At 45.5% G+C, this 15,159-nt stretch overlaps 1 protein-coding gene across 22 annotated transcripts in view; it reads left to right on the top strand.

Annotated features, from left to right (window-relative positions):
* The window catches only part of LOC135089427 (microtubule-associated serine/threonine-protein kinase 3-like), a 271,594-nt gene that overhangs the window by 243,374 nt on the left and 13,061 nt on the right, over positions 1–15,159 (top strand). For 17 of the 22 annotated variants that reach the window (XM_063984974.1, XM_063984985.1, XM_063984987.1 and 14 more), the window contains 7 exons: positions 8,258–8,366; positions 8,787–8,932; positions 10,241–10,464; positions 11,469–11,498; positions 13,560–13,635; positions 14,056–14,283; positions 14,619–14,850. In XM_063984974.1, coding sequence (XP_063841044.1) covers positions 8,258–8,366; positions 8,787–8,932; positions 10,241–10,464; positions 11,469–11,498; positions 13,560–13,635; positions 14,056–14,283; positions 14,619–14,850 — 1,045 coding nt within the window. Of the gene's footprint in view, positions 1–5,579; positions 5,961–6,555; positions 6,993–8,257; positions 8,367–8,786; positions 8,933–10,240; positions 10,465–11,468; positions 11,499–13,559; positions 13,636–14,055; positions 14,284–14,618; positions 14,851–15,159 lie in introns of all 22 variants that reach the window. The other 5 variants (XM_063984992.1, XM_063984993.1, XM_063984972.1 and 2 more) reach the window with 3 other exon arrangements.

The following is a 15,159-nucleotide window of genomic DNA, read 5'->3' as shown; positions in this document are numbered from 1 at the left end:
ATCTTCCTTGCGTCATTCCTCCTCTCATCCCTTCATTTCTTATCCCCTTTTTTTTTATCATTATTCCCTTCTTTATCCATTCTTCCAAACCTATTTTTCCTTTATTTACCCTTTCATTCCACCGTTCTTTCAAATCCATCCCTTTTTCATTCCATCATCCCATGTCTTCTTTTTCTCTTTTTTTTTTTTTTTTATCCTTCCATGTTTATTTTCTTTTTCCTTTCCTATTTATCCTACTCTCTCCATCCATTCTTCCTTCCCTTCCTCCTTTCTTTCGTCCTTTTTTCCTTTTCTTTCCTTCTTTTTCCTTTTTATCCTTCTATCCTCTCGTCTCACATCCATCCTTACTTTCCTTCCTTCCTTCCTTCCTTCCTTCCTTCCTTCCTTCCTTCCTTCCTTCCTTCCTTCCTTCCTTCCTTCCTTCCTTCCTTCCTTCTTTCCCCAACGTAAAATATATCAATAAAAACTTAAACATTTTCGTTCGTTCCTCGTTTAAACATTCTCATTCGGTCCTCGCATGATCCAGTTCCCTGCGCAGACCGTTGCTGAATGAACATTAGGAGGAGGAGGAGGAGGAGGAGAGGTGTGGGGGGAGGAGGAGGAGGAGGAGAGGTGTGGGCGGTGGCGTAAGCAGTTGCAGGAGTGAGTCATGGCTGCGGGGGTGAGTGTGTTGTTGTGTTACTGATATCAGGAGGTAGAGAGAGAGAGAGAGAGAGAGAGAGAGAGAGAGAGAGAGAGAGAGAGAGAGAGAGAGAGAGAGAGAGAGTGTATGTGTGTGTGTGTGTGTGTGTGTGCTAAGGCATGCGGTACATATGGCTGTCACCTTCATTTCTCACTCCTTCCCACACACCTGTCCTTCCTCCTCCTCCTCCTCCTCCTCCTCCTCCTCCTCCTCCTCCTCCTGTCATTCAACCCACGCACATACTTCCTTCCTCCTCCTCCTCCTCCTCCTCCTCCAAATCCCTTACCTTCACATGCTGAAGCGAAGAGTATATCTCTCTCCTCGCTCCTTAATCTCTCGCAGACAAAGACTCTCTCTCTCTCTCTCTCTCTCTCTCTCTCTCTCTCTCTCTCTCTCTCTCTCTCTCTTCTCTCTCTCTCTCTCCTCTCCTCTCTCTCTCTCTCTCTCTCTCTCTCTCTCTCTCTCTCTCTCTCTCTCTCTCTCTTATAATACCAGTATCATATTACCCTCATATCTATCCCTCCTCCTCCTCCTCCTCCTCCTCCTCCTCCTCCTCCCACACCTCGTTTCGTTAGATTATGCGTGTAACTAAATGTATTACGTCATAGAGCTTGGACACACACACACACACACACACACACACACACACACACACACACACACACACACACACACACACACACACACACACACACACACACACACACACACACACACACACACACACACACACACACACACACATTAATTAGGAATGTAACTGCACCTCGTCCGTCGGTTGTCTCATGATATTGGCCCCCTCCTCCTCCTCCTCCTCCTCCTCCTCCTCCTCCTCCTCCTCCTCCTCCTCCTCCTCCTCCTCCTCCTCCTCTGCCCTATTTACTTCTCTTCTTCCTTCACCTTTCCCTCATTCTCTCATTCGTATTTCCTTCCAAGCCTTTCATCTTTATTTCTCCCGATATAATTCACCTATTTTCATACCTCCTCCTCCTCCTCCTCCTCCTCCTCCTCCTCCTCCTCCTCCTCCTCCTCCTCCTCCTCCTCCTCCTGCAGGTGTGCCAGGGGAGTGCCAAACGCAGGTGGTGCTGCGTCCCCTGAATGTAGAAGTGGAGGGGAAAGTGACGTGTGGCTGACAAGAGACCTCGTGTTCATGCCCCTCTTGTCCTTATTCTCTCCTCCTCCTCCTCCTCCTCCTCCTCCTCCTCCTCCTCCTCCTTATTCTCATTCTCCCCTGTTTCTTCTTCCACATCCTCCTGTTCTCTCTTCTCGTCCTCCTCCTCAACATTCTCCTCTCCCTCCTCCTCCTTCTCAACATTCTCCTCTCCCTCCTCCTCCTCCTCAACATTCTCCTCTCCTTCCTCCTCCTCCTCCTCCTCCTCCTCCTTGTCTGTATTCTCCTCCATCTCCCTCCTTCTCTTTTCTATTTCCTTCTTGCGTCTTACTGCAACTTTTTTTTTTTTTTTTTGTTTTGTTTCAGCGTCTTAATTCTTTTCCTCTTATCTTCGGTAACACTCCTCCTCCTCCTCCTCCTCCTCCTCCTCCTCCTCCTCCTCCTCCTCCTCCTCCTCCTCCTCTTTTTCTTCTTTGTAACGTTTCTCTCTCAGCATCTTTATTCTTTCCTCGTCATGACTCTCCTTCATTCTCCTTCCTTCTCTCTTCCTCTTCCTCCTCCCCTCTTTCCTCCCTCTCCCTTCCGCTTATTGGTCAAAGTACCCCCTCCATCACCTCTCCTCTCTTTCTGCCTCTCTCCCAGGCTCTCTTCCATTACCTTAATTATCTCCATTACACGTGAGGGGAAGCATCACGGAGGCTGGGGGGGGAGGAGGAGGAGGAGGAGGAGGATGGCACATTCTTGGTGGCACTTCTAGTGATTACCTGTCTGTAGAGTCTCTCTCTCTCTCTCTCTCTCTCTCTCTCCTCTCTCTCTCTCTCTCTCTCTCTCTCTCTCTCTCTCATAATGTTATTTTCACGTTCGTTTTGGGTTAAAATTAAATATTTCTTTTCTCTCTCTTCCTCTTTATCTTCCTCTTCCCCTCCTTCCCTTGTTTCAGGTAAGATAACACCTATGTATTCTCCTTCCCTTCTTTCTTCCTTTCCCTGCCGCCTCCCCTCCCTTCTTCCCTTCCTCACTCTCCCCTTTCTTCCCTCTCTCCGCCACGTGCCTTGTATTTATTTATACGTTTGGTTTTCATCTCGTTCTTAAAACCGAAAGAAGGAAAGGAGGGGAGAACACATGCTCCTCCTCCTCCTCCTCCTCCTCCTCCTCCTCCTCCTCCTCCTCCTCCTCCTCCTCCTCCGCGGCGCAAACCAGCTGCTTCCCTGCTTCTTACGTTTCAGCCATCTGTCGCAGCGAGTTTTGTTTCCTGCGTGTGTGTGTGTGTGTGAGTGAGAGAGAGAGAGAGAGAGAGAGAGAGAGAGAGAGAGAGAGAGAGAGAGAGAGAGAATCACTCGTACATTGAAGAGGACAGACAGGAAATAAAATGTGCTGGAAGGTCTCTCTCTCTCTCTCTCTCTCTCTCTCTCTCTCTCTCTCTCTCTCTCTCTCTCTCTCTCTCTCTCTCTCTCTCTCTCTCTCGCGGCGTTGACTCATCAAATGACACCGTTACCGCAAGCGAGGAGACCGAGACAGAAGGAATCAGAGTAAGGGAAGGAAGTAGAAAGAGAGAGAGAGAGAGAGAGAGAGAGAGAGAGAGAGAGAGAGAGAGAGAGAGAGAGAGAGAGAGAGAGAGAGAGACATTGTCTACGTATGAATCAGACCTTGACGGTGTCCACATTTCTCTATACGGAGATTATCTTACACCCTCCTCCTCCTCCTCCTCCTCCTCCTCCTCCTCCTCCTCCTCCTCCTCCTCCTCCTCCTCCTCCTCCTCCTCCTCCATCCCTCCGACAGGTAAATAAGTTAATAAACGCACAAGTAAACAGGTAATCGATTTCTCTTGTGACTCATTTGTACAAAAATGGAGAGAGAGAGAGAGAGAGAGAGAGAGAGAGAGAGAGAGAGAGAGAGAGAGAGAGAGAGAGAGAGAGAGAGAGAGAGAGCATGTATTTGGACTGGAATAAACAATATTTTCATCTCTATTCCCGGTATCTTCTCCCCCTCCCCCTCTCCTCCTCCTCCTCCTCCTCCTCCTCCTCCTCCTCCTCCTCCTCTTCAATTCCCTCTTCAGTATCATGAATAGGTAACAGGACTCCGCTAATTGTGGGGGGAGAGAGAGAGAGAGAGAGAGAGAGAGAGAGAGAGAGAGAGAGAGAGAGAGAGAGAATTAGAACACTCGCTTGAAAATTTAAAAAAAAAACGAAAAAATGACGTAATTGAGGAAAAGTAGAACGAAAAATATGGAAAGTGATGAAGCATGAGAGAGAGAGAGAGAGAGAGAGAGAGAGAGAGAGAGAGAGAGAGAGAGAGAGAGAGAGAGAGAGAGAGAGAGAGACTTAGACCACCCCACGTTGTTTTATTTTCGGTCCTCCACCACGCCGAAGAGGAAGAAGGAGGAGGAGAAGAAGAAGAAGGGAAGAGGAGGAGGAGAAAGAGAAGAAGGAGGTGGTGGTGGTGGTGGTGGTGGTGGTAGTGGTAGAGGAATTAGGGAACTCTTTATGTAACACTGAAAAAAAAATATTGCCATGTCTTATTATCTCCTTTAGCACTGTAGTCGTAGCAATAAAAGTAGTAGTAGTAGTAGTAGTAGTAGTAGTAGTAGTAGTAGTAGTAGTAGTAGTAGTAGAAGGAAGAGGAGGAGGAATGTGAGTTTGAGCTAGACTTTTGCGATTTTAGTATTTTTAATGACCATTGATAGAGAGAGAGAGAGAGAGAGAGAGAGAGAGAGATAGAGAGAGAGAGAGAGAGAGAGAGAGAGACAGCTACGCAGTTTAAGTTCAATGGACAAGAACACTGTTACTTAATGTGTCCGTAACACACACACAAACACACACCCACACACCAAGGACACAAGGGAGGGGAGGAGATGGTGTCTCGGTACCCTCCTTTCCCCTCACCCTGCCCATACAAAGCCCCTCCTTTCCTCCCCTCCCCTCTACTTCCCTTTCCTCCTCTAATCCCTCCTTCCCTTTCCTCTCTCATCCCAACCTTCTCTCCCCTTCTCCTTCCCCTTCCCTCCATACACAACCATTTTCTCCCCTCTCCTCCTTCATCTGTCTCCCTCTCATCCCCCCCCTCCCTCCTCCCTTTCTACCTTCCCTTATTCAGTCATGCGTCATTTTTTTTTTTTTCGTTTTTTTTTTTCAAATGTTTCTGAGCCACGTCATCACCTTTCCTTATTTTGGGGACGTGTGTGTGTGTGTGTGTGTGTGTGTGTGTGTGTGTGTTTGGGGTATAATTGAAGATGAGGAAGATCGTGAGTCAACCACGTGTTGGGAGGCGTGGAGGAGGAGGAGGAGGAAGAGTGTTTGTAAACATACCGACACACGTTTTACATAACCGTCCTTAAGTACAAATGATTAAGGAAGTTTATCTAAGCTTTTCCTCTTAGCGAGTAATAAAAGAAGATGGATTGACTTGTATAAGCTGTAATGTTTGTGATTCTCGTCTGTCTGTCTGTTTGTGTGTGTGTGTGTGTGTGTGTTCATTATATTCTTCATTGTTGTCTTTTCATCTTGTCCCATAAGTGATTTCTTAATAAGGCGGAACATAATTTACTAGAGGGAGGGAGTCAAGGGTGTGGATAAAAGCTTGTTTAGGTGAGGGAGGAGGGCAAGGAAGAGGAGTATGTACCATTATTACCTAACCACACGTAACCTCTCTCTCTCTCTCTCTCTCTCTCTCTCTCTCTCTCTCTCTCTCTCATTACCACGCCTCATCGCTCCCCTTTATCCCTCCCTCACCCGCCTCACTGCATCACCTGTGCTCACCTGCCGCCTTAACGAGCCTTGCGTTGTCCAGGGAAAGGTAATGAACGTGTCAGACTCGCCCTGAAGCAAAGAACCAGCCCGGAGCTCACAAGGCAGAAGGATAAACTCAAAGAACTCTGAACAGTAGAACTTAGCGAATCTGTGTGTACTAAAGGGCTTGAAGATAACGAAGGAGGCAGACGTCCCTCGAGGCGTGGCCAAGAAGAGATAAAGGAGCATAAAGTGTAAAGCGTAAAGCTGGAAGTGCATCCGGTGCCCGTCATTGGTCGCGAGGGAAGCGTCGTCAGAAGGCGTCGAGATGTGCGTCATCTGCCAAATGGTGCACCACGTGTTCGCGCCCGTCGTGCCCTCCTTCCCCTCCCCGCTCGACCTGGGCGTGCTGCTGCGGCCCCAGGCGTGCGGCAGACACAAGGTAAGTCCGCGTGTGCTGCCCCGCCCCTCCGCTTACCTACCCCCTCCCCGCCTCTCTCCCTCCTGAAACCCCTTCCCACTCCGGGACTCCCCGCACCACCCTTAGTCGTCGCTTACCCTCCCCGCCCTGCCCCGCCCCGCCCCGCTCTGGCTTGAGTCCTGCGAGGCTCGGGTGTGCTGGCCTGGGTTCGCCAAGACGACGCCACGTCAGCATGGGAGGCTGTGCTGGCGGATGTGTGCCGCTGTGACGACGCTGCCGCGGCGCACTATGCTGCCCGCTTCACGTTCTCTCTCTCTCTCTCTCTCTCTCTCTCTCTCTCTCTCTCTCTCTCTCTCTCTCTCTCTCTCTCCCCGCAATATTTTGATGATCTCTCGGCGTCTCGTTCTTGCATGTAGAAAGTATTCCTGCTGCCAGTTTCCTGACGCACAGTCCCGCCAACCATTTTCTGTCAGTAATGAAAAAGCGCCGCCAATACGTCATCCCAATAAGGTGAACAACGCTCTCTCTCCCGCTTGTGCGCGACGTGGTGTGGCGATGTGGCGTGCGCGGCGAGGCTGCCGCAGCCCACACCCCTCACCCTACCCCTCCCCTACAGGCCAGCCGCATGGGGCGGCGGGCGCCTCCTCGGTGATGATGGTGGGTGGCCGGCGCTCCCCGGCACCCGCCCCCGTGTTGGGCCCCCCGCCCGTCCGCGCATACTGCATGGGGGGCTCTTGGCACTACCACACCTCCCAGCCCAGCTCCACTCCCGCCACGCCCATGGCAGCCCACACGCCCACGCTTCCTCACGGACCGTCGCCCCTTGTACGGTCCGGGTCTGTGCCGGGCGAGGGCGCCAGCGTGACTGGCGAGGCGGACGACCAGCTGCCGCCGCTGCGACCCCGCGCCCCCGACGCCGAGTCCTTGTCCCCGGCATCGGCCGTGGGCGGGCGCGGCATGTCCCGCTCGGTGTCGGATTCTACGCTGCGGCAGGCGGCCTCCCGCGCCGCGCTGCATCTGCCTCTCCCAGTCACTTCCCTCATGCACTTCAAGGTACCGCCGCGGGGCCGCCGAGCATCTCAGGCGCGACACAAGCTTTTGTGTCTGTCATGCATGACTGCACCATACTGAGAACCACTTGTTGGCAAAAGAGCAGCCTCACTGTATATCTAAAATTGTTAATTACAACACTCCATAATATTACCTGAGTCACCTGGCCTTGTAGCAGCGTGCCTCACGCGTGGCCTTGGGACACAACATTCTTGTTTTATCTCCCTCACATCAACCTGTGCTATTCACTATATCTTGGCAAGCATTCCAAAATTCTTCACCTCACCACCCAGTCTCCAGCAGGAGGGAGGAGGCCAGAGTAATGGGCCATAAAGGTGATGTAGTACTTGTGACCCCAAGGGTCTGCTGGATGCCACCTTGCCAAGTGCATCCCCGGACCGCCGCACACCGAGGCTCACTACCATAACAACACCTATCATGCACTGTGGGCAGCCGTGCATCACCATCAGAGCCACACACACACACACACACACACACACACACACACACACACACACACACACACACACACACACACACACACACACACACACACACACTTTACTACTGTAGTTGCATTAAGTATTGACTTGGTATTCATGCAAAAGGTAATAACACACTCGAGTCTTCAGTACAAAATATAGTAGGGAACAAAGTGTGATGCTCAAGACACTGTGAATGCACAGGACTGCCGTGGTATATCACTGGCCTTGTGAATTGTTGTGGTGGCCCATTTAGAACTCTTGCTGTGGCTGAAATGTGTGCGATGGTAAGTGGTCATGTTGCTGGACTTCTGAATACCATTGCTTGGTAGTGGTGGTCATGGTGTGGGAAAGGCACTAGTGGTGGGGAACACTGCCATCAGGTGCCACTTCATTACCTTCATCTAATTCATGTGGAAAGTGAAGAGACCACATAATTATGACAGAAAGCTTTTGTATCCTTATCCTGCACTCTTTTCTTCATTAGTATAGAGTATGATGTATTCTTAGGCATCATGTATATACCTTGCAAGGCTTTATCTTGTACATTCAAAGATACAACACCCATTTTCTTTGGCAAAGGCTCAGTGCTGAATATTCTTTGTACTCTTAAGATTTAAAGATGGCATACTTGCTTGATGTTCAGACTTGACCCATGGAGATAGTGAAATGTAATTGATCTATCTTCACCTGAATGATTTCTCACCATTGCTTAAAAACTTCTTAATATTTTTCATCATGAGTTATTTGTGCAAAGTGTTGAGTGTCTTGCTTTCACGCCCACAGAAGGAGCTGAGTTTGGTGCGACGGGGCAACAGGGTCCCGGGACAGAGGAAGAGTTTCATCGCCACCACCTCCCCAACCCTCCCACGATGTCACTCTCCCCTCAGCCAGAGTAAGTCACTTCATCTCTCTCTTCCTCCTCCTCCTCCTCTATTGTGGATATCTGGGTTGCTCAGAAACTTTTTTGCTTTGATGTATGTCTCAGATGAGGCTGAAAACTTTTAAGTGACCCTCCTTTACTCATCAGTTTATTTATGCTTGTATCTTCTTGTTTTTTTTTTTTATTTATTTATTAGTACATTAGTATTTATATCTTCAGACACCTCACTTTCCTATGTTTATTCAGTCATTATTCTTATTCATCCTCTCTTGTATGGTCACTGTCTTCACTTGTTCATCCCCAAAATACATTCATTTAGTCAGTTATCACTTATTCAGATTAGTCCAGTTATTTACTCACTCACTGACTCCTTGCTATCATCTCACTGACACCTTCCTTGCTACACACTCACATGCTTGTCACCACCCACAGGCAGCCCCATGGAGTCCCCAAGAAACATGTCCCCACTCCAGCATTTTGCATTTGCACCAGTGAAGAGCCGCGATGGTCGAAGGTGGTCAGTGGCGTCTCTCCCGTCCTCAGGCTATGGCACCACCCCAGGCTCCTCCAACGTGTCGGTAAGTAGTTGTCCAGCATCACAGGAATTTTAGTTCTCTCATTCACACCTTCACTACACACACACTTTTGATTTTTGGGGTTTGTCATAGGATTCTCTTCCAGTTCATTTTGTATAGTAAACCCTCAATATAACGAACCTCTATTTACCAATTTCAGTTATAATAACCCCTCTAAATCTATCTAACACTCATTTTATTTAGTGAACTAACTGTTTACAAGTTACATTTATTTATTTATTTATTTATTTATTTATTTATTTATATATTTACTTTTTTTTTTTTTTCAAATTATCAAACACTTGATTTATTTTATGAACGTACTAGGTCGTAAAATGCGGGAGAGTTTGCTGATACATGTTCAGCCGCGTATTTCCGAAAGATAGTGCAATGCTTTTCTCCTGTGCAGGCTAGCCACACTCTCTTCATTAATGTTACATATTACTAACTCCTGATTGGCTGCTTCCTGCCTCCTCTCAGGCACCAGCCAATCAGGAGTTAGCAGCTCGTGACATCACTGCAGAAGGTGTGGCTAGCCTCCGCAGGAGAAAAACATTGCATCACCTTTCGAAAATGCTACTGAGTCAGAGGCCTGGTCTGCTTGTCACATCAGTTTGTCACCTCATCTTGTGGTGTGCACTGTGTGTAACTCTCAGCACTTTATGTTTCGTCATGTGTGTACACATCAAGGCGTGTCTTGTAAGAACAGCAACAAAGGCTCCCACATCAAGTGTAGTAATAAACGTGTGTGTTTGATGCACTCCGTTGCGTGGTATAAAGTGTGGTTGCATTATCTTCCTTCTTGCTATTTACAGTACACTACTAAAACATTGTTTTCTTTCAAGGTGAGAACAAAATTACTGTATTATACTCTAATTTTATTATGTACTACATTATTACTTATTGTACAGTAATAGAAAGGGACCTAAAGAAACCAATACACTAATACCGTACTAAGAGAGAGCGTGTGTGTAGACATGTGTACACATTCACGTTATACCATGCCTACCACTCAAGCAAAAAGGCCTAATTGCTTTCACTCATGTGAATTATTGTTCCTATATTTTTCCCTCATTTACTCTCCTTATTGTATATATGTGTGTGTGTGTGTGTGTGTGTGTGTGTGTGTCTATATATATATATATATATATATATATATATATATATATATATATATATATATATATATATATATATATATATATATATATATATATATATATATATATATATATATATATAAACACACACACACACACACACACATGTAATTCGTGTTTGTTTTGATTGCATCATGTCATTCCCTTGCAGTCCCAGTGTTCAAGTCAGGAGAGGCTACACCAGATAGGGGGTCAAGGGGCGAGTGGGGGCACAGGGCCACCAGCAGGGGCTCCCAACTTCAACATTGGTTCCCCGGCGGTTGATGAGGTCCGCCAAACCCACTCGCGCCACTTTTCCTCTGGCGAGAGCAACCCTTCTATAGATGAGGACGGCCGGCGGTCGCCCATGAACAGGCCTCGCTCACGCTCCCTCAGGTAAGTGGCAACACCCTCTGCCTCCCCTCCCCCAGCCCTCCACCACCACACCCACAACCACCACCACTACCACCACTGCCACCTGTGTTCCTCCTGCACTTCTCCAAAACCAAATATGACGCCTCCCAAATTTTTATTATCGTTTCTCTCTGTTGCACTCAGTATATTTTTCAGTTGACATTTTGCAAATGGTCTGGCAGTACGCTGGTTTTCATAAGCTGCTATAGTGATGGCCTGTGTCAGCTAAGCAGAGGGGCAAGGATTGATGTACTTTTGTGTATGCGCAAAGCCATAATGCACCAAATGCTTGAGAAAGTACAGCTGAAGGAACCTTAACTTGCTGCAGCAAAGCAACATTGCTATATAGGCACTGCACTTGACACACTTGTTGTGAAATCTCACCATGATTCCATGGCTTTGGGATCAAACTCTGTGTGAATACTGAGTAAAAGTAATTTGGCATGTATGTGACAAGAATGCATTTCACCAAAGCCAAATTTAGTCCATTACATTATTATGGGTATGTCTCAGACTCACAAAGGAACACTTAAACTAAACAGCAGCAACCTCAAACCTTGAATATAACCTCCTGTAAGAGGAAGGCTTCATGTCCATCCAAGAAGAGACTTGCTCATGAGTTTCAGCCCAATGATCTTTTCCCCTTCTCTTATAAGTGAGTGTTGTGATGTAGACTCAGTAACCAAACTTTACGTGCCCAATAAGACGAAGGATGCGTCTCCCCGCTCACGCCAGCCTGTGGCAATGTGCCTCCAGTGCTGATTAACTTGCCCACGCCCTACCTCCTCATGGGTAGTTCATGAGTTTAACATCTTGACAGATTTTATCATTTTTCACAACAGTAAACTGTGAAGGCTTTTTGATAGCTGATAGATATATTAAAAATACATAATTTGCTGCTTTTAGTGATTTAAAGTCTACACTTTATGATGAGTTAACTGGGTGATAATTTTTTTTTTTGTTCTCCTCACCTTGTGCGGCTCTAGTCTGGCCTGGCTGTGCATCTCCACACTTGAGTAAGATATCCAACCTCTAAACTCTCTCTTCCTGTCACCACCTTTAACTAGTGTCCTGTAAATCTTCCTCTAAATAATTTTCTTTTTAGTATTTTATGTTCTTGCTTCCTCCATGCTGTGATGTGCTGCCTGTGTCTGCTGTGTTGTGGCTGTGCCATTGTGGTGTTGTCACACCCTCACACCCTCCACTCCCCAGTTTACTTCACATGCACTCACTAATACCATTGTAGTATTTTTTATTATATATTTATCAATAATATCCATGATATTCCATGATTTATGGGTTAATTTTTCACTTTATTCTTTACCAGTTAATTATAATAGTCTTCAACTCAACATCAAGGATGTGTATGAGAACACTATTAATTTTTTCTAATTGTATTTTTATGTTGGTCTTTGGTTTAATGATGAGTACACAGGAGTCTAGTGTAGCCAGCTGTTGTTGTGGTGTTGTGGTGCAGTTGTGGATAATTCAGTGAATTCTGTACAGACGAGTTGTTGTGACCACTTAGGTAGCCTTAGTGGTGCACCGGGCATGCACACCACCATGTGATGACATCAGACTGCAGAGTTATCAGCACAGAGTTGTCATGTACCACTAGTTGCCTTTCACTTAACATTTAAGTTAATTTTTCTTTGGCATATGTTTTTTTTCTCAGCATCATACATTTTGATTTGTAATTTGAACTCTTATACTTTGCTGTTATTCAGTTGCTTTATATAATCCTGTATTGTTATGGTGGTCATCATTATCACTATCATCTTCATCTGAAAATTGGTTGCAGGCCTTTAGTAACACCCAAATACAATATTACTCCTTCCTTTCACCCCTTGGAGTGAGGGACATCTCATTGTTTTCCATCATGAAAACCGACGTGTTGAAAGAAATATAAATAAGTAATCAAGTACAGTACAGTAGATTGATCCCACACATACCTGTTCATAATTAAGCTTGAGTCCTCAGATTTACCAAGTACTCATATATCAGTGCCCCAAAAGACCCACTTATTGATTTAAGGTACAACTCCCATCCAGAGCATCATAGTCGTACACCCACTGCTGCCTGCCACTATGGAGCGCAGTGGCTGTGTGACGCGTTAATCACTCCATCTCTAAAGCCTCTCATCACCATTTGTTATAAAGCCACACTGCAGGTTTTGTAGTATGTCAAGTAAAGCAGCATGGGTTCACTCTAACATACATTAAGCATGAATGTTTGTTTATATGGGCAATGGCTGGCTTTGTGTTTATATCTAAAGAGGCTTAATATTTCGGTGTATGCACTGGTAATTCAAATGTTACTGTATACGTAATCACAACATGCCAGAAAACTATTTTACATTGTTGCCTAGATGCCATTTGTATTTAATTTTTTTGAAGATGCACCACAACTTTACAATGAGACAAGAACTTGATATTGGGATAGCTACAAATTATAGGAATACATTGAATTGGATATTAGTAAGAATTCCTTGAAAGAGCAAATGAATAAGGAGTGCAAAATAAATGGCATCTAGTTAAATAAACAAACATTAGATCAATATGTAATTATTATATAAAATGGAAAAGTGTAAAAATAGATAATCATTAAGTGTAAACATTTTATTCAAGGTTACAAGTTTATGATACCAGGTAGACATAGCTGTGGAGTGGAGAGATGGGAATTCCTTCTGATATAGGAATGTATGGAGAAGGTAAAACCCCTTGTGGAGGATTAAGGTAGATTTGTTTGTTCCTAAAGGTTGTTCATCTCTCCTAGTGTCCCAAGATGTGTGGCAGTTATGTTAGCCATTGTACGACAAAAGATTCATGGTTACAGTACTACAGTAGGGAAAATTACAGCAACAGATGTACATAATAGTGGTTCATTGCTTTTGTATGTAGTAAATCTTGACGTGCAGTGGATTAGTTGTCATACAGTCCTGTCAAGGTCATGTGTCTTGCATCAGGGATATTGATACATCCTCCTCACACACTCCAGTCTGTCCCCATGTCATTTCTGTTGCGTGCTCAAGAGTAACTATTGTTCTCTGTACTGATGCCTTCTGTTCTCCCATGCAGTAGTCCAATACGCTCCCCTGTGGTGGACAATGAGATCATCATGATGAACACCCTCTACAAGGAACGCTTCCCCAAGGTGGGTCTGTGGTTTCTGTCTGTGAATGAGGCAAGGAATATATATCAACTAAAAGAAAAGCAGGATAAATCTTGATCTAGGAACCATATTCTTAAACTGTTTTTTTGCCACACCACCACTCCTTTCAAAAGGCTCTTGTTGAAGCTGCTTGGATACTTAAGGGCATTTTTATGGTTCTAGTGGCAGATTAACAAAATTTCTTCATTATTAAAAGGAGAAGCGGTCTTGAGAATCCAGCTAATCATCTCAGTGGCCTTTAAAAACTGTCATGGTGAGAGAGCAAAGCATGTCAGAACACACACACACACACACACACACACACACACACACACACACACACACACACACACACACACACACACACACACACACACACACAGAGAGAGAGACATTTGCTGACTTCTGTTTCACGACTCCTAGGCAACGCAGCAAATGGAGGAGAGACTAAACACCTTCATTGAGGACAACCGGACCATGGAGGTGCAGGGAAGCCCCGACATAGCCCAGGACGGAGTGGCCATTGCCCGTTTTGTCCACCACCAGGTCATTGAGATGGCCAAGGATTGTCTGCAGAAGTCTCAGGAAAAGCTAATAACCAGCAGATATTTCTACGAACTTTCAGAAAATTTAGAGAAGCTACTTTGTGAGGTGAGGACTTTGATGGTTTTGTAAGTCCCAAAGCTTTTGTTTTTCCTGTCTGTCTTTACCTATTTTCTTAAATGAATAGCAGCAAGTAGTGTTTTATTTATATTTTGTCTTAGTTTAGTACACCTTTACTTGGTTCCTTGAAAGGTGTTGAGGTGTTTGAGGTAAGGATTTGTATACTTCTATAAGTATTTTCTAGTCTGTCCTTACTTGTTATCTTAAGTAAATAGCAATAGACTGTTTTATTCATATTTTACTTTTTTTTAGTGCACCTATACTTGGTTTCTTGAAATAGTTTGAGGTGTTTCTCTCCAAGTCACCAAAATGTCACCACACAGACAAAAGACAAGTCGCCGGACGCCGCCGCTCACCTCACGTCCCTCATTAAGAAGCTGCTGCTCATCGTGTCCCGGCCAGCACGTCTCCTGGAGTGCCTGGAGTTTGACCCTGAGGAGTTCTACCACTTGTTGGAGCAGGCGGAAGGTCAGGCCAGGACCAACCAGGGCATCAAGACAGACATCCCTCAGTACATCATCACCAAACTTGGCCTCAACAGGGACCCCTTGGCTGGTGAGGACTGGAGCATTTTTTCATTGGCTCTGGTAACATTAGTGTAATCTTCATCCTTTTGTTTTCAAGTAAAAAATTTATACTTACACAATCATTATCTGTTTGTCAAGAGTTTTTGTTCTTGCTGGTTTATCATATTAGTTTCTTCTGTTTTTTAGCTTTTAAGAAACTGCAATATTTATACCAACATTCTAGTGTAAAGTCATATAAACCTCAGTGTAACCATTCACCACCATTAGTTTTTTGTGTTTATTAGCTTTTTTTTGCATTATTTAAGCCCACATTCTCGTGTACAGTCACAGCCAAACT

The sequence above is a fragment of the Scylla paramamosain genome, chromosome 33, assembly GCF_035594125.1.
Source record: "Scylla paramamosain isolate STU-SP2022 chromosome 33, ASM3559412v1, whole genome shotgun sequence".
In the NCBI taxonomy this organism is placed as follows: Eukaryota; Metazoa; Arthropoda; class Malacostraca; order Decapoda; family Portunidae; genus Scylla; species Scylla paramamosain.
Note: the sequence above shows the minus strand (reverse complement) of the source record. Positions and strands in the feature narration are given on the sequence as shown.